The sequence below is a fragment of the Phyllostomus discolor genome, chromosome 5 (assembly GCF_004126475.2).
Source record: "Phyllostomus discolor isolate MPI-MPIP mPhyDis1 chromosome 5, mPhyDis1.pri.v3, whole genome shotgun sequence".
In the NCBI taxonomy this organism is placed as follows: Eukaryota; Metazoa; Chordata; class Mammalia; order Chiroptera; family Phyllostomidae; genus Phyllostomus; species Phyllostomus discolor.
Window position 1 is genome coordinate 10,753,612 of NC_040907.2, and position 17,704 is coordinate 10,771,315.

Here is a 17,704-nt window from a genome sequence, read left to right on the forward strand (position 1 = left end):
GGCGGGGCTGGAGACGTCAGCCCTTCCAAATGGGGCAGGAATTGTTGGGCGGGACCCCTGGATCCCTCCTCTCAACTCATCCATCGATTCACTTGACAAATATTTATTGAGCAAACTGTTGTGCATCAGGCCTTGGGATTCAACCATGGACGAAAGGAGTTTCCGCCCGCATGGTGCTTCCATTCTAGGACAGGATATCGGAAAGACAAGCAGGCAAACCAGTGCGTGCAATAATTATGCATGCGTTGTGATGACCTCTATGAAGAAATAACAAAGTGCTGTGACAGACAGTAACAGGGGGACCTCACTTAGATTCCGGGGGGATACCCAGCCATGCAAAAAGCTGAATGAAGCTCTTCGGGCAGAAGAAGCAGCAGATGCAAAGGCCCTGAGGCTGGAACAACCTTAGGGTGTTGTGAGCCCCCCCCCAAAATCTCAGTGTGTTTGCAGCATGATCAAGTGGGAAGAATCAAGACAAAGCTAGTTATGGGGGCAGGCCCACAGCACGTCAGGGTCTGGTGAAATTCCCTCCACGAAAAGGCTGTGCCCCTGCCTGTGCTGGGAAAAGTGAAGGAAGACGGGAAACAAACAGGAATTAAGTTGAATTCCTGTGGCGCAGGCCTGCACTGACTCTGAGGTCAAGTTGAAGGGCAAGGCTCCAGCCTTCAGGGGACACACAGGCTAGCGGAGAAATAGACATGGATCCAGGACAGAGTGACAAGCACCTGTGAGTATGACAAGAGCAGGCTGCTCCTGGAACCAGAGGATAAGCCCTAATGGAGCCTGGCAAAGACCTGGAAGACTGCCTGGAGGAGGCAACACCCAAGGCCAGCCCTAAAGGACGTGGCAGGGTTAACTAGCAGAAGGTCTCACATGTGATTGGCACAGAGGAGGAGAGCAAGGTGAGGAAGGCAGCTTGGGCAGCTGAGTGTGGCTGCAGCAGAGAAGGCTTCCTGGAGGAGGTGCTCCTTGGAGCAGTATCTTAAAGAAGCAGAAAGAGGCTGGGAGAGAGGGCGGGAGAGAAACACTGAGATGTGGAACCAAAAAAAAAAAAAGGGAAAAAAGAAACAAATTAACACAGGGAACATGGAGGTACATTTATATTCATTGACACTTTTATATTAAGAGGGTGGTTTTCTTTTTTTCTTTTTTGAAATATAGTGTAATGACTAGGAGCTGATTGAAAAGGAAGGCAGTCAATAGAGCAGGCACGCTGAGAGGAAAGAATGGATTTTTGCAAATAATATAATTTTGAACTTGTCCTTCCCCTCCCCCGCCCCTCCCCCAAACCTAATTGATCACCGCCCCGTGATAAACGGCCCCCGGAGCTGAGTGTGCTAAGCGCCACCACAGAGCGGTGCCCAGGGAGCAGGACCGATCCTCCCGTCCCTCCGATGGCGGGCGTTCCAGGGAGAGAACACAGCTCCCCCACACACCCCTCTAAACCGGGGGGTGGGTGCGGGCGACCGAACGGGCGACGTAAATAACCCCTCTCTGTTGGCGCAGCAGCACTTTGCGGTCCGTGTAAAAGGCTTATGTTCATTTCCTCATTTGCTTCGCCTCTCAAAAATTCCAGAAGCTGAAAGGTTGGCAGGGTGTGTTTTATGGAGCCCATTTTACAGCTGAGAAGACTGTCACCTGGAGGGGAGGGCTCCGTTGATTTGCCCAGATTCCCGCCAGAGACTGACTGGTAGCAAAGCCTGGGCCTGGACGGGGTGAACCTCATGGCGGGAGGAGCGTTTCATTCTGGCGGATACACCGGTGCACGGGGCACGGGGCAGCCTCCTCTTTCCAGGAATGCTGGGGTCTGTGCGCGAGCAGGCCGGTGTTCCCAAACCGCAAAGGCTGCGGGATGATGCGTCGAGCAAAGAGCCATTGAATTATCCCCAAAGTGAGTTACGATGACCGAGACAAAGTTCAGCTTTCAAGAGAACGGTAGGCGATAGGTCAGAGTTAATTTCTAAGATGAATCACCGACCATCGCCTCGCTGTGTCCATCTTCACCGGGGACTCTGAAATGCCAGCCCCTGCCTCCCTCGACGGCAGAGCAGCAGACCCAACGGGGGTTGGCTGGGACGGGGGTCGGCTGGGACGCGCAGCTTTGGCGGAGGCGAAGCCGGGCTCCCTGTCCTGCACTCGGCGATGTCAGAGCGACTTCCAGCGGCCGTCCTCTCTGCTGAAGGCCAAAGACAGAAATACACTGGGAAGTCCGCTGGCTCGATTTGGGGCCTCTGGGCTCCATGGCAGTGACCTCTGTTGGACCACGATGGCGGACTTGTGGAATGGAGCGGTCAAGGGCTCTTCCTACCACCCAGGGCTGGGCGACACAGAGGGAGAACATGCTGGGAGGGGTAGGGGAGCCCTGAAGCTCTGCCCAGCGTCGGTTCCTCCTGCTGGGGCTAACCGACGGTGGGCAGAGCTTCAGGACTAACTACTATGGCGGCGGCTAACTACTGTGTGTCCCCGCCCTAAGCCACGTACACCTGCTCGGTGTCTCTTCGCCTGAGGAGGGGCCTCTCAGGCGCGCACCCCCGCGAGAGCCTTGTTCGAGCACAGACATCCCCGAAGGCACAATCCCGAAGTCCGCGGGAACCAGGCACTAAGAGTGGATGCGCTGGACACTGTCACAGGAGGAGTGGGGAGAGAATCAGTGAGCCGGGGCTCGTGCTTGATGATTCTGTGCCATTCTCTGCCACCTAGATCACAGCCAGGTGGCTCTGCCTTACCCTGCTCATTCCAGAGCCCGACTTTGAACTTAGGATTGCTCTGGTCCGAGAAGCCACTTTACGCCTGTGCCTGCAGTTGGCCATCTGCCTGTGATTGGACACTGCTCCCGCGGCCATGGAATCTATCTCAGGATGGGCACATAAGGGGATACTCATTTTGACCTTGGCCAGAGATTGTAACGGGTGGGACGGAGGCGAGAATGGAGATGGGCTTGGGGTTGGGGAAGGGATGGAGACAGAAATAAGGACTGAGTCAGGGTGGGGATGGAGATGGGGGTAGAGATGGGGATGGGGAAAGGAGTGGAGTTGGGGTAGGACTGGAAAGGGAGGTAGGGATGGAGGTGAGGATGGAAGAGAAGATGGAGGTGTGGATGGAGGTGGAGAAGGAAATAGAGAGGAGATGGAATGGAGGTGGGGATGGAGGTAGGAATGCAGGTGGGGATGCAGGTGGGGATGCAGATGGGAATAGAGGTGAGGTTGCAGGTGGGGGTGGAGGTGAGGATGCAAGTGGGCATGCAGGTGGGGATGGAGGTGAGGATGCAAGTGGGGATGGAGGTGAGGATGCAAGTGGGGATGCAGGTGGGGATGGAGGTGAGGATGCAGGTGGGGATGGAGTTGGGGATGCAGGTGGGGATGGAGGTGAGGATGCAGGTGAGGATGCAGGTGGGGATGCAGGTGAGGATGCAGGTGAGGATGCAGGTGGGGATGGAGGTGAGGATGCAGGTGGGGATGGAGGTGAGGATGCAGGTGAGGATGCAGGTGAGGATGCAGGTGAGGATGCAGGTGGGGATGCAGGTGGAGATGGAGGTGAGGATGCAGGTGGGGATGGAGGTGAGGATGCAGGTGGGGATGGAGGTGAGGATGCAGGTGGGGGTGGAGGTGGGGATGGAGGTGGGGATGGAGTTGGGGATGCAGCGTGGCTGGGAATACTAAGAGTGAAGGAAGGCTGCAGGCGACAAGTCTCTGAGACAGTGGGTTGTGGGAGAAAGAGCGCTGCTCTCCATCAAAGGAAGGCAAAGAAAGGAGGGAGGGGAGAGGGTGACAGTGATGTGTGGGTGAAGTGACCAGAGGCAGCCAGGGACTCCCAGGTGTAGGCAGCTCCCTGACCGTCTGCGCTGGGAGCCCTGCACCAGGCAAGATGGCAGAGCAACATTCTTCTAGGGCGCAGTGGCTGAGGTCCATGTCGATGGGGCGAGTGTGGGAGGCCTGGGCTGGCCACGCTGATATTCACAGCTCTGCCGCGCCGTCCCCCATACAGCCGAAATCTGTTATTGTCTTATGAGCTTGACTAACTGTACATATTGCTAACACCTGCTCAGCAGTATAACGAGGGACAGGAACGCGGCTCCCAATCAGGGTCTGTGTGGGTGGTGTGCGTGACTTGGGTGCAGATCTACAGAGTAGGAACACGTGTACGTGCAGATGCGTGTGTGTGCATGTTGGGGGGGCACCCGTGCCATGCCAGGAACCCCCACCTGCATTTGTAAAGCCTGGGGTGCCCGGCCAGGCTCTGCCATTGACTCACCGTGGGACCACAGGCAAACCTCTCCCTCTCTCCGACCCCAGTTGCTTCCCTGTCAATGGAAGGTCTAACCCAGTGCCGGGCAAGAGAAATACAAGGCAAGGTGCATATGTAACTCTAAGTTTTCCAATAACCACGTTAAGAAAAGTTTCTAAAGGTGAAAGTAATTCCTGTCACACATTTATTAAGCTCAATATAGCCCAAATGTTATTTCAACATGTAACCAATATAAATTATTAATACTATGTGTTCATAACATTCTTTTTACAATTATCTTCACAGTTCAGGGTGTATTGTACCCTTACGATGCATATGAACTTGAAAAAGCCACATTTTGAGTGCTCGGCAGCCACAGGGGGTTAGCGATGACTGTAATTGACCCATGCCAGTCCAGGGCATTTTCTGGGCCCCTCATTGAACGGTGAGCACCCCAAGGGCAGAGAGCAGGTTTTTTTCTCCCAGCCGGTAGGTAGCAAGGATCCTCAAAGAAAGAACGTCAGGAAGTAATATTGCTAATAAATGCAGCTGACACGTATTGGGTGCACTCTTAAAACACTCTGAGGTCCTCCATCATTGAATCCTCCCAAGGAACCTCTAATTTCATTTTGCAGATAAGGAAATTGAGGTTCAGAGGTTAAATAACATACTCAGGGGCACACACCCAGTCGTGGTACCGCTGGTCTTTGAACCCTGGGTGGCTGAGTTTAGAGCCCAGACTCTTACCCACTGTCCTAGACTCCCTTCCTCTGCTAGGGATACAGATAATATTAGTTAAAGTTGCTAGACTGTATTGCAGGCCCCCGATGTGCCAGGCATCTTGTAAACAACATCTCATGTCCTCCTCCAAGCAGTCCTATAAGGAAGGTTGTAGGTGCCTACTTCCTGTCTACTCAGTGAAGAAAAGGAAGCATGAATGAGAGGCTTTGAAGGTGCTCCCTGCCTAAGCCTCAGCCTCTAGGGCTCTTGACGGGTGCACACGTGCCACCACGAGCACCGCCAGGGCTTTGTGCTGTACTCCCACTGGCGGCGTGGTCCTTGCTCTCCGGGGCGAGTGAGTTAAGCAGAGCCCCCGGCGCAGCTCTCAAGGGACCTGGATTTCCGGGACCCATGGAAGCCGAGACGTGCCAGAGGAATGAGCTGCCAAAGTGTGTAGCTAGGGTTCAGGTGCCAGCAGGTATGAGCTCCTTCCTTCTTTCTCAAGCTCTAGAGGGCAGAGCTTCACGTCCAAGTTCAGGGCTGGGGCGCTTGGAGCTGGGGCGCTTGGTGGCAAATCCTGACGCCATCCATGAACCCAGGCAAGCTGCCTCACCTCTGTAAGACGGGAACGCATAAACCCAGGCATAGACTAATGGCGAGGATTGCGTGAATTAACCCAGGTGAGGGCTCGGAACGGCTCCTGGCTCGTAAACGCGAGCCCCCCTTGGCTGCCGCCGTAACATCCCAGTTCTCAGTTGAACTGAACAGAAGCTAGATTGTGGAATCTGCAACTTCTGGGTAATTGAAGTGTTCTGGTGTATTTTCCCCCCTCGGAGTTCCTACCTCACTTACCATCTGTTTCATCCCATCTTACACTTAATTACAATTCTCCGTCTATTGTTCTCCCATTGCTTCCTGTTCACTTCCCCCGCTGACAGCGTGCGTGGGGGCTGCCTGCATGAATGAACGGCTCCTACCTGGCTCTGTTTCCCCAGACCTTAAAATAGCGTTGCCAGGCGGCTGCCGCCCCTGCCAGACGGCGAGCCTCTCGTGGCGCTGTCTGTGTCACCACGGGTGCCTACTGTGAGCACCTGGCACCATGCCCCGCACCTAGTAGGTGTCAGGAAATGTTTGTCGACTTTAATTAAACTTAACCGGGGTGAAAACCCCGTGCCGGGAGGAAATGCCCGCCCCTCTTCCTTTTCCCTGCTTCCCTCCGTGCTCAGGACCTGAGGCCAGAGAAGCCAGAGCGGACGGCTTTCCCCAAGTGAAGTTCTAAGATTCTGGCTTTGGTGTTGCTGATAACGAGGGCGTGGGGGAAATAATTGGAGGAATCCTAAGAAGAGGGAGTTCCTGCCATATGCGAAGCCTTTTCGTATTAGCTGGCTGGTTCTACAAACATGCCTGCCTAGTAGGACTCCCATTTCAGGACGTGGGGGACCGTGGTGACTTGCCCAAGGACGCGGAGGTGGTGGTGACTTAGCTGGGACGGGGACCCAGGCGTGCCCGATGGCTCCACGTGGCCCCGTCCCGGTGTCCCACGGTGCCAGGAGCCCGGCTTTGGCAAACCAGCCGGTGGCACCGGTGAGGAGAGCAGAGAGGTGAGCTGGTGGGGCGGGGCCACCCGGGGTCAGTCGGCTTCCAAAGGAAGAGGGCGGTGGGAAGAAGCCTCCAGGCCACCAGTGCCCCCCAAAGCCACCAGCTTCTTCCCACCGCCCTCACCGGGGTCTGAGCCCCCTGTCTCCCCGGCCTCCGCTCTGTTCCCTGTCTCTCGATGTGCCACCCGGGTCATGTCACCACGCTGGCTTAAAACCTTCCGTGGCTCCGTACTGCTCTCAGGACAAAGAAGGAAAACTCAGAGCAGCGGAAGGCTAGCGACCCCGTCTCTGGGGACTGGGGCAGTGGGGGGAGGAGGAGCAAGCAAGCGAACAAAGTCCCGATTCACAGCTGTGGCTGGTGTCCACACCCAGTGTGGCCCATGTCCAGGCAGCGGCCACTTAACAACTGGGTCTCAGACTCCCTGACAACCTCACAGTAGGCTCTCTGAGCCGGTGGGAACCTGCGCCAGTGGGGGGCCACCCACCACCAGCCGCCCTGTTCAGTGTGCTCTGCGCATCGGCCCAGCCCCACTGGGCGCCACGTTCCCCTGCCTCCCATCCCCCCCCCACACTGCCCCCCCCCCCCACTGCCGGCCCTGGGCCAACCTGCCCCCAGGCTTTTGCACATGCTGTCCCCGACACCTGTCATGTTTGTCCCGCATGGGTCGCTTCCTCAGGTCACAGCACAGTGTCACTTCTTCCGGCTTGGACAAGGCCTGTTTACACTCTGTTATGCCTCCCGGTACCTGGTGCCCTGAGCACGTTGACTATGTCACCTCTGTGTCGTGTGCTGTCGTGTCCAGCAGGCTGTGAGCCCCATGAGGCAGGGCCCTCTCTCTCTTCGCCCAGCAGGGACATTGTCCTCACTGTGGTGGATGGCCTTGGCACCCTCTGGGGCTGGGCAGTGTTTGCCCCCGCCCCCGCCCAGCACTCGGTCTGGGGCCTGGCCCGGCTGAGGCACGCAGCGAATTCTTCCTGACTCCTCCAGTTGAGCCTTTTCCGCTTTGTGCTCCCCCTTTTGGGCAGCCCCTCCTACCTCCATCGAAGTGGTAGCTGCGGACACGCCGGCCCCCTTCAGCCGCTACCAAGCGCAGAACTTCACGCTGGTCTGCATCGTGTCCGGAGGGAAACCAGCGCCCACGGTGAGTCCCCCGGCCCCCACCCGTCCCCGCAGGACGACCCTCCTGTGTGGCTTGTTCGGGTGCGTCATCCCCATACCCACTCTGCGTCATGAAGGAAAGAGGGCATGGTCTGCAAAGTCAACTCTGCCCCACCTGCCTGGGCCAACCCTGTCCACTCCACTGACCTGTCCACGCTGGCCCCAGGTGGCCACGTGTGTCTTTGGGGTTCCCCATCTCCCAGCACGAAGAACTCCCACATCCTCTGGCCCCTGGCATCCCAGTGGGCGTGGTCTTTAGGGGAGCCCAGCGTCATGCTCACCCCACCCTAGTGACTGAGCAGGACTCGGACACGTGAGACCCAGGGAGGGAAAGGGACATCTCCAGAGCCACCCACAGTATTCATGACAGAGCTGGGACTCAAGTTCATGTCCTCCCGCTTCAAGTCCAACGTGAAGGGAGGACGGAGGAAAGGAGAGAAGGGAGGAGAGGGAATCCCTGTTTCGGTTAACACCTTATCACAGCCAGTCTAACTGCTCCGAGGTCTCTCCGCCCAGCGCCTGAGCTACTGTCCGGCCGAGTCCAGGGCGGGGACAGAGGTGACAGTGCCCACTGAGGGCGGGGTTCCAGCCCAGCCTGCCGCACGCGCTGAGTAACCCTGAGCAGGAGACCTCCCCTCTGCTTCTCATTTCTGTGAGGAGGTTTAGGGGGTGGACACTGTTCAAGGTTTTCAGCGCTTTAAGGAGCAATGGGACCATTTGGCCTGAATGGAATACACAGAAGCGCCATGTGTTTAAATGTGTCTAAAACAGTGAAGGGCGAGGGAAGGGCATGTCACCCGTGTTGCTCCCTGAGGCGCCTCTGAGGAGCCCTTGGGGTTCCACGTGGAGACTCCACGGGCCACAGGCTCCCGAGGCCCTTCCAGCATCGACATTGTGCAGTGCTTTAGGTCTTGACCCCGGGAGTTTCTTACATCACCAGGGTCCGTGAAGGGGGGACAGGTAGGGTTCAAGTTCAAGGAGGGGGAGGCTAGGCATTACAGGCCCTGACTGTCTCACAGGCATGTTCCGAGGGACCCAGCCAGCCTCCCCCAGCTGCCCAGGACAGGGCAATAAACAGGTGCAGAAAGACTGAAGACAGGGCAGTGGGCAGGCACACCAGGCCCGGGCGGGGCAGCAGGCGGGCACGCACAGGCGGGGCGGGGCCTGTGTTCAGAGACACGCCTTTGGCGAGGCCCACTCCCCCGCACCTGCATTTGTTCCCAAGGCGACAGATACACAGGCACCTTCCACACCAGCATGGGCGAGAGCAGGAGGTGACCCCGAGTCCTCCTCCTTCGGAGCCCATTCAGAGGTCTGGGCCCCTAAAATCAAGCAAGCTGGTCTTTTTCCCCAAAGAAAAACTTTCCCCAAGGGCCCAAAGACAGTTTCCTCTCAGTCCTGGGGCTGCGGGGGGGGGGGACCCCTCCCCCCACCTGCCTGCTTCTGCCATTTAAGACAGGGCACTAAATATTCAAACATACACAGTAAAAGACATATATATGAAGGTATATATGTGTGTGTGTGTGTGTGCCAAAATAAAAAGACAGCAAATTAAATTATATACATGTATGTATGTGTACACCTATATACACACACATATATATATCTTTATATATATATAATCCTTATCTCCCCACATTCCAGGCATCTTACATTTGCCTGGAAGGTCAGAACTTGGGAAAAAAATCCTCTGATATAAATTACAAATATGCTTTTCAAGCACTTTTCAAAAAAAAGAAAAAAAAGAAAAAGCCAAAGCGGGCTATGGCTATTATGTGCATAAGAGATTTTTCGTTGGAGCTATAAACTCTGACAGATTCTGTGCGCTGCACATTTCACTCACCGCCCGCCCCCAGCCCCTCTCCCCCGCCCCCCCCCGCGCCCTCCCCCCTCGCCCGCCTCCCTCCCCCCTCGCCCGCCTCCCTCCCCCACCTGCGCCGGCACCCTGAGAGCCGCTTCCTGCCCTCCGCGCTCCCCAGCTTCCATCTCTTTATTTATCTGATTTATTAAAAACACACCCAATCCCCACAGGCCTCTGGGCGCCTGTACCAAAATAAAAAGACAGCAAATTAAATTAAATGCCGCCTCTCAGAACTTCACTTGCGCGCTAGCAGAGAAAGCAAGAGGATGGTGCTCTCCCCTCCCCCCGCCCACACCGAGCTGCCTCCCGCACACGCACCTGTGTCCTGCCCTGTCTCCGAAACCTCCGAAGCCACCGCATACGCAGGGATCCTCTCCACACTCTCCTGATGTCTCTTTTAAGCTCAGCCCCTCTCCGCTTTCCCATCTGCTTGCTCTCCCTGGGTGGGCGTGGGACACCCCTTGGAGCCCAGGTGGCCACCGGGCTGGGTCCCAGGCCCTTCTATTCGCCCATTGGTCCTAGGCACGCCACAGCCCTATGGAGTGGGTGCTTGTATTCCCCGTACAAGTAAGGAAACCGAGGCGCAAAGCCTCTGCCGCCAGGAGGGCCTGTGTGTCATCACGGAACCGCGCCTCCTCAGTCTTGGGTGCTGGGGGGGAATGAATAAGGAGGTGCATCGGGAAGGCCGCCAGGAAAAGGAGGCTCCGGAAGCACGGCCTCCTGTGGCCACATCCTCTGGGAGCCCATTGGGAGGTCTAGGCCAGTGGCACGAAATCTTTTCCCCACCCCCTCCTTGTGATTCCAGGTTTATTTCAAAAGAGATGGGGAACCGATTGACGCGGTGCCCCTGTCGGAGCCGCCCGCTGCAAGCTCCGGCCCCCTCCAGGACAGCAGGCCCTTCCGCAGCCTCCTGCACCGTGACCTGGATGACACCAAGGTGCAGAGGTCACTGTCCCTGCTGGACACTGAGAACCGGGGTGGGCACCCCTACACCGAGCGGCCGTCCCGCGGCCTGACCCCGGACCCCAGCGTCCTCCTCCAGCCGACCACCGAGAACATCCCGGAGACGGTGGTGAGCCGTGAGTTCCCCCGCTGGGTGCACAGCTCCGAACCTGTCTACTTCCTGCGCCACAGCCACACCCCGGGCAGCGACGGCACTGTGGAGGTGCGCAGCCTGCTCACCTGGACACTCAACCCGCAGATCGACAACGAAGCCCTCTTCAGCTGCGAGGTCAAGCACCCAGCGCTGTCGATGCCCATGCAGGCGGAGGTCACGCTGGGTAAGGTCCAGGGCTGCCCTTCCGCAGGCTCCTGCCGAGCTGGGGTGGGGGGAGCCTTGGAATAAGGGCCCCAGGCTGCTGGCCGTCATGGAGATGGGGAGGACAGGGAGCAACCTGGAGGCAGGGCAGGCACACAGGTAACAGTCTGGGTTTTTCTTTTACCCTCACCCAAGGATATATTTATTGATTTTAGAGAGAGAAGAAGGGGGAGAGAAAGAGAGGGACATCGATGTGAGAGAGAAACATCCACTGGTTGCCTCCTGTATTCGTCCCGACCAGGGATCGAACCTGAAAACTTTTGGTGCACAGGACAATGCTCCGACCAGCTGAGCCGTCCAACAAGGGCAGAGTCCGGGTTCTTGAGCAGGTTTGCTGAGCTGGATAGGAGGACATGGGGGAGTCTAGCAAGGGTGGGGGAGTTCACCGGGCAGGGTCAGGAGCACAGGAGGTCACAAGAGGCTGGTCCATCAGGGTCAAGCACATGGATCAGCCCTGGCCAGCGTGGCTAAGTGGGTCGAGCATCAGCCTGTGAACCAAAAGGTTGCCGATTTGATTCCCGGTCAAGGTACATGCCTGGGTTGCAGTCCGGCTCCCCAACTGGGAGTGTGCGAGGGGCAACCGATCGATATTTCTCTTGCACATCCATCTGTCTTCCTCCCTTCCCCTCTCTCTAAAAATAAATAAAATCTCTAAAGAAAAGAACATGGATCCATGTTAGAAAACATAGCAGGTTTTCAAGGCTGGAAAGAAACACAGAGAACACAGGGAGGCTTGCAGGAAGAGCACAGACTTTGGACTCTTTGGGGGGCAGGGGTGTTGCTGAGCCAGGTCACAGAAAGGTCCGGGAAGGTTTTATCCATCCTAGTCGGGAACATAGGAGGTGACAAAGAGGTTTTTTTTGTATGAAATAAAAGACCCGTGAGCCCAGGGGACAGTCACTAAGTCAGGGCCAGTGACAGGGCAGGTCGGAGGCCTGCTGGACCAGGGTCAGGGAGCTTTGCCAAGTTGGGGTCAGGAACACAAAAGACACAGGAGGACACCACGCTGGCTCACACTTTTAAGTACAATGACCACCCTGTTGTCTTTGGGGATGCAGGAGGTGGGCGCCACCAGGAAACTGGACGCCCAAGGCCCGCTCGGCTTGAGAACCTGCTTCCTCTTCCCACAAAGCACTAGCTCGGGGCATCCCTGAGCGGTTCCCTGAGATCTGACGCCTTCCCCCGTCTGTCTCCTCCCAGCTGGGTGGAGGCAAGGGGAGGGCACATGTGGAGTCTTCTCTACCAGAAATACAGGAGACCCCTCGAGCCAGTGTTTGCACTGACTGGGCAGCCAGGGCGGGGAGGCAGGCACGCCTCCTGCACTGTACTGGTTCTCTCTATTTGAGGCCATTTGGACCTTGACCTACAGCACCCAGAAGCTCTTCCTGGGGCACCAAATGCCTGGGCTTGTCCTCTGCATCTCCTGCGGCGATGGGTGCTGCGTGGAGCCCTCCCAGCCCCCTAACCCCTCGTGACCAAGGACAGATAACAATGACCGACCGATGAGGGTGGGGACTGCAGCTTATGTCAGGGCATCCAAAGGGCTTCTGTTTCCGGCACTGACTGTACACCAAACACCAAGGGAAAGGATTTCACTGGACATGGAGCACGTACTGTGTGCCGGGAACATTTGCAAGGCTTATCTCGTTTATTCCTTACAAGGACAAGCTTAGTGGCTAGTCCCATTTTTTGGATGAGCAAAACTGAGGCTCGGGTTGGTGGAGCCCCTGAGTCACCAACTTGTAAGAAACAGAGCTGGGATTTCAAGCCACTTCTATGGTACCTTCTTCCCTCCCTGCAATGCCAACCACTGAACACACCAGCCCCAGAGCAGACGTCCTTGGCTGGCTATGGGGTTGCTTCCCTTCAGACCCACTAAATGGCCCTTTGATTTCCGCAGGCCACCTGCCCAGACAGAAAGTAATAACTAGGGCTAACTTTTACTGAACACCTACTGCAGACCACAGACTGCTGCTTGTCTCATATTAACTCGGTCATAACCCAACCACCCAATTGGCAATCCTCGTGATAGCTCAGTGCAGCGCTGTTATTATCCCGTGTCACAGAGGAGGTGACTGAGAACCAGGGAGGTTAAAGGTAAGAGGGAGAGGATTCAAAGGCAGGCAGTGTGACCTGCCACTATGCTTCCACATAGCGGCCATTTGTCATGAGCTCCCACCCCACTGCCACTCCCGGGTACCACTTGCTCATCATTCCAGAGATACTTCATGAGCACCCTCTGTGGCCAGGCCCTGTGCTAGGTGCTGGGACTTCTGGACCCAGAGCCAGCCCTCCCACCGCCCTCCACCCCACTCTCTGGACCCTCCAGCCTTCCCGTCTCCTCCCATCCCATCCTTAAGATACAGCCTGCTCTTGGGCTGGGAGCCGCCTCCACCCTTCCTCAGGCCGCCTCACCCATGAAAGCCACCGCCTGCCTCTCCTGGCCAAGCACCGGCTTCCCACGAATGGCACCCTGCCCCGCCCCAAGCCAGCAGGACGTGTGTGTATACACCAGGGACTCAGGGAGAGGGGGACGTAGCAGAGCCACCAAGGTGAAGAGGCCACACTGGGTGGGTGAGTAAGAGCCCCCCAGGCTGGCTGGCTCCTAGTCCTACCTCAGCTGCTGTCAGTTGGCGAGATCTCAGGCCTCTTAGGTAGGTCTTCGAGCCTCAGTTTTCGGGCCTATGGAATGGAGGAAACCGTAGGGACCTCATAAACGTTTGGAGCATGTGCTGGGAGCCGGGATCTGTGTAAGCTGTGTTCTCCGTGCCGCTGGGCTGTGACCCCATGAAGCGGTGAGAGATGTTATCTGTGTCCCCATTTTAAAAATGAGGGGACTCGGGCTTTGAGGAGCTCTCCTTAGGTCCCCCAGCCAGGCCGGTCGGTCTGCCCCCTGAGAGCCCACGGGTTGTACCGTCTGCCTGGGGTGGGGGGGCTGTAGGAAGAGCCAGGGAGAGCGGTGTGAGCTGGGGGGCGGGGTGGGTCCTGCGTGAGAGTCTGCACCTCATGCAGGAAGGGCACCGGCGCCCTGGCCTGGGAGGGCGACAGTGGGGTGGACGAGATGACCTTGGGCACAGGCGCTAATCATCTGACGAGGACGTCGAAGGTCAGGCCAGTGAGCGTCGGCGCATGTCTCCCTGTGTTAGCCCTTAGCTGTCCCCTCCGCTGTCCCCTCCAACAGGGGTACTGCCCCCTGCTCCGGTGCCACCCCTCCTCCAAGTAGACACATGCCCAGCTGGGTCCAGAGCCCATCTCTGTTGATGGTGACCTCATTCTTCCCACTGCTCAAGCCGGAAATGTGGGGTCACCCACGAACCCCACTCTTTTCCTGTGCGTCACACCCAAGCCGTCACCAAGCCCTGACAGCTCAACCAGAACATGTCCTACGTCTGCCACAGCTCACAGTTTCCTCTCCGACCCCCCAGCCAAGGCACCCGGACCATTGCAGTAGCCCCCAAACTGAACTTTTGGCTTCCCCACGTGCCTCCTCTATTCTTCACCCTGATCGATCCACTCACTATCAATCACATCATGAATCACACACACGCCCACCGCAAACCCTCTAAAGGTAGGCCAACAGATTGATAGGACAGGATGGAGTCCAGAAATAGACCCTAATATATAGACTCGATTGATTTTTGACAAAGGACCCCGGGCCGTTCGATGGGGATGGAGAAGTCTTTTTAACAAATGACCCAGGAGACGCATAAAGAGAAAATGAACTTGGACTCTTACCTCACATCTACGCAGATTTAATTTGAGATGAATCATAGACCTAAATGTAAAACCCAGCGTCATAAAGCTTCTCGAGCAAAACATAGAAATATACCTTTGCGATACTGGGGCAGGCAAGGATTGCTTAAAGAGGTCACCACAAGCACTAGATGAAAAATAGAAAGTTGGTAAATGGGACTTAATAAAAATCCGTATCTTCTGCTCATAAGAAGACAATTTTAAGAAAATGAAAAGGCACACTATAGACTGAGAAAAAAGTGTTCTGACCACAAATGTATGACAAAGGGTTTGCATTCAGAATATATAAACAGCTACGGCAGATTCATAATGACAAGGAAACTCAATTATTTTTAAAACGAAGATCTAACGGTGGCCAATGTGTATACAGAAAGGGGCATAACATCATTAGTCATCAGCGAAATGAAGACTAAAGCGTCTGCAAGTTACCGTTTCACAAGCGCTGCAAGGGCTGGAATTGGGGAGATCGGCGATACCAAGTGTTGGTGTAGATGGAGAGCTGTCAGAACGCCCGTCCTTTGCTGGTGGCGGCACGGCCGCTCAGAAAACTGGCAGTTGCTTCCAAAGGTGACTACACCCCTCCTCCCTGGTCCACGCTTCCACTCCCAAGTGTTTACCCAGGAGAGAGGGAAACACACAGCCACGAAGATTTGGACATGAATGTTCACATCAGCTTTATTCGCAACAGCAAAACCTGTGAGAAATGCTAATGGCCATGATTAGGAAAATGGATGAAAAAATTGTAGTGTATGCATACGATAAACTGTACTTCTTACCGATACATATGGATGAACTCCTGATTCACACGGCGATGTGGCTGGAACCCAGAACATGCTGAGCTGAAGGAGCCAGACAGTGAACAGTACATGCTGCGTGATTCCCTGTCTGTGAGCTTCTAGAACATAAAACAAACCTCTGGTGACAGGAATCCAAGCAATCTTTACCAACGGAGAGTGGACATTGACGGAAAGGAGGCGTAAGTGGGCTTTCTGGAGAGAGAGGAATGCCCTGGGGTGTGATTGGGATGGCACTTACGCAGGTAATCGTGTTCATTAAGGTTCATCCAACTGTGTGCTTAAGAACACTGTGTTTTCCTGTGTGACCTCCCACCGCATCAAACCCAAGGAGTGCTCACCCGCCACGCCCCTCTGGTCCACCCGCTCCAGCCACACGGTCCTCCTTCCTCTTCCTTGAATGCATCCAGCCCAGGTCCACCTCCGTGGCTTTGCACTGACTCTCCTCTCTGCCTGGAAACATCTCACCCTGATATCTCAATCCCTCCTTCATCCAGGTCTCTCCTCAAATCTTCTACCCTATCGCAGCCTCTTCCTGCTGGCCCCGTCAACTCCTTACCTTGTTAGGCTTTCTGGCATTATGTTTACTTCTATCTACAAGTATATAGTACATAGTTCCTTATTTCTGGGGTCCCCCACTGGAGTGTAAGTGCCACATGGGCAGGATCTTTACCTGCCACGTTCACATGGTACAGGACTCAGCAAAATCCCTAACACATTACGTGATAAACTCTTGTTTGATAGCAACTCATTCTTTTCTGGGTTTGTGAAGATTCAATAAGGCAGTGCCTAGAAAGTGCCTAGCATAGTGACAGAGCAAGTACCCAGGAACTAAATATGAGCTACTATTATCATCCATCATTCACCATTGTGCCCTCAACATTGCCCTGCGTAATGATGGACACAGACTAGGGGTACCATAGAGAACAGGTGGGTAGAGCCGATGAAGGAATGGGCTGGTGAGTGGACTGGTAGGTCTTCGGGTAGACGGGTGGATGGGTGGGTGAATGGGTGGATGGATAACGTGATGGAATGATGGACAAGTGGATAGAATGGATGTTTGAGTGGATGGATGGGACGCTACGGCGGAATGGATGGATGCATAGACAGAAAGAATGGATGGGTGGGTAGACGGATCCATGGGTAGATGCATGAAGGTATAGATGCACAGATGGATGAGTGTGGGTGGGTGAGTGGTGGTTTTAGTGAACACCCCAGAACTACTGGGGGAAGCTTAGAGCATCTTTTCCATGAGACTTCACAACTCTGCCCTTGGAGCAGAGTGCTCAGGAGAGGTAAAGAGGGAAAGTTATGTGATCAGAATCCCTTGTGATCAGAATCCCTTGTAATCAGCATCCTGTGCATTTCCAGATGCATTTCCTGTGCATGAGCAGAGGCACACCCTTTATGGTCTCCGGTCCCTCCCCCACTGTCCTTTCAGAGCAGCCCCTCCAACATGGTGGTCGCCTGTTGTCCCCGTTTACAGGGGAGAGAACTGAGGCCCAACAAGCTGAACTGGCTCGTGCAGCCAGAGAGCAGAAGGCTAGGCCTTGGGCCTGGTCCCAGGGTTCTCCTCGTTCTGTGTGTCCAGAGGCTGAGAGGCGTGAGACTCCAGGGGCTGAGAACATGCCTTTGGGTGATGTGTTCTTGGAGCAGGCGGGGGGGAGGGGGGCCCAGGCTGGACAGCCAGCAGCGGCTAATGGGTCTCAGGCTGGTGGTGGAAGTGCCGGGGCGAGAGCAGCTGGCGCCCGGCTTCCGGAAGCAACATCTTGATGCAGCAGTGAGGGCGGGAGTCGGAGGGGCCGCCGGCTGCATAGGCCCCGGTTGGTCATGCAAAGGCCCCGGTTGGTCAGCTCAGGGAAGTGAGGGCAGGGCTGACCCCTCCCCACCATCTCTACCCCTCCCAGGAGCCCCCAGGAGCTCCCAGGGACCCCAGCTCAGGTGGGAGAAGGTATCAGCTCTCCTTCTCCTCCACTCCCGGGCTTCCTGCTTCCCTCCGAAGACCCGGGTGACATGAAGTCCTGCTTCTGCCGCTCCCTGGCTGCGTGACCTCGGGCAAGCCGCTGACCGCCCTAGGTCTTAAAGCCGGCAAAAGGGGCTTTACGGTCACCTGCCTCTAAGAGCCGGGATGGGTGTGATGGCCCTCCAGGGTAGCCTAGTGCAACGTTAGACACCGGATGCGTGTCGGGTCCCTCTCTTCTGTGGGCAGTACGCCCAGGCCCAAGCCTGGAGGAAGTAGATGGGGGTTCGAGAAAACAAGGCAGCGAGGAACTGGTT

General features: G+C 56.0%; 1 protein-coding gene across 1 annotated transcript in view; it reads left to right on the forward strand.

Moving 5' to 3' along the window:
* The window catches only part of IGSF21 (immunoglobin superfamily member 21), a 229,286-nt gene that overhangs the window by 209,269 nt on the left and 2,313 nt on the right, over positions 1-17,704 (forward strand). The window contains exons 5-6 of the mRNA XM_028513731.2: positions 7,569-7,684; positions 10,368-10,842. Of these exons, the coding sequence (XP_028369532.1) occupies positions 7,569-7,684; positions 10,368-10,842 (591 nt within the window). The remainder of the gene's footprint in view (positions 1-7,568; positions 7,685-10,367; positions 10,843-17,704) is intronic.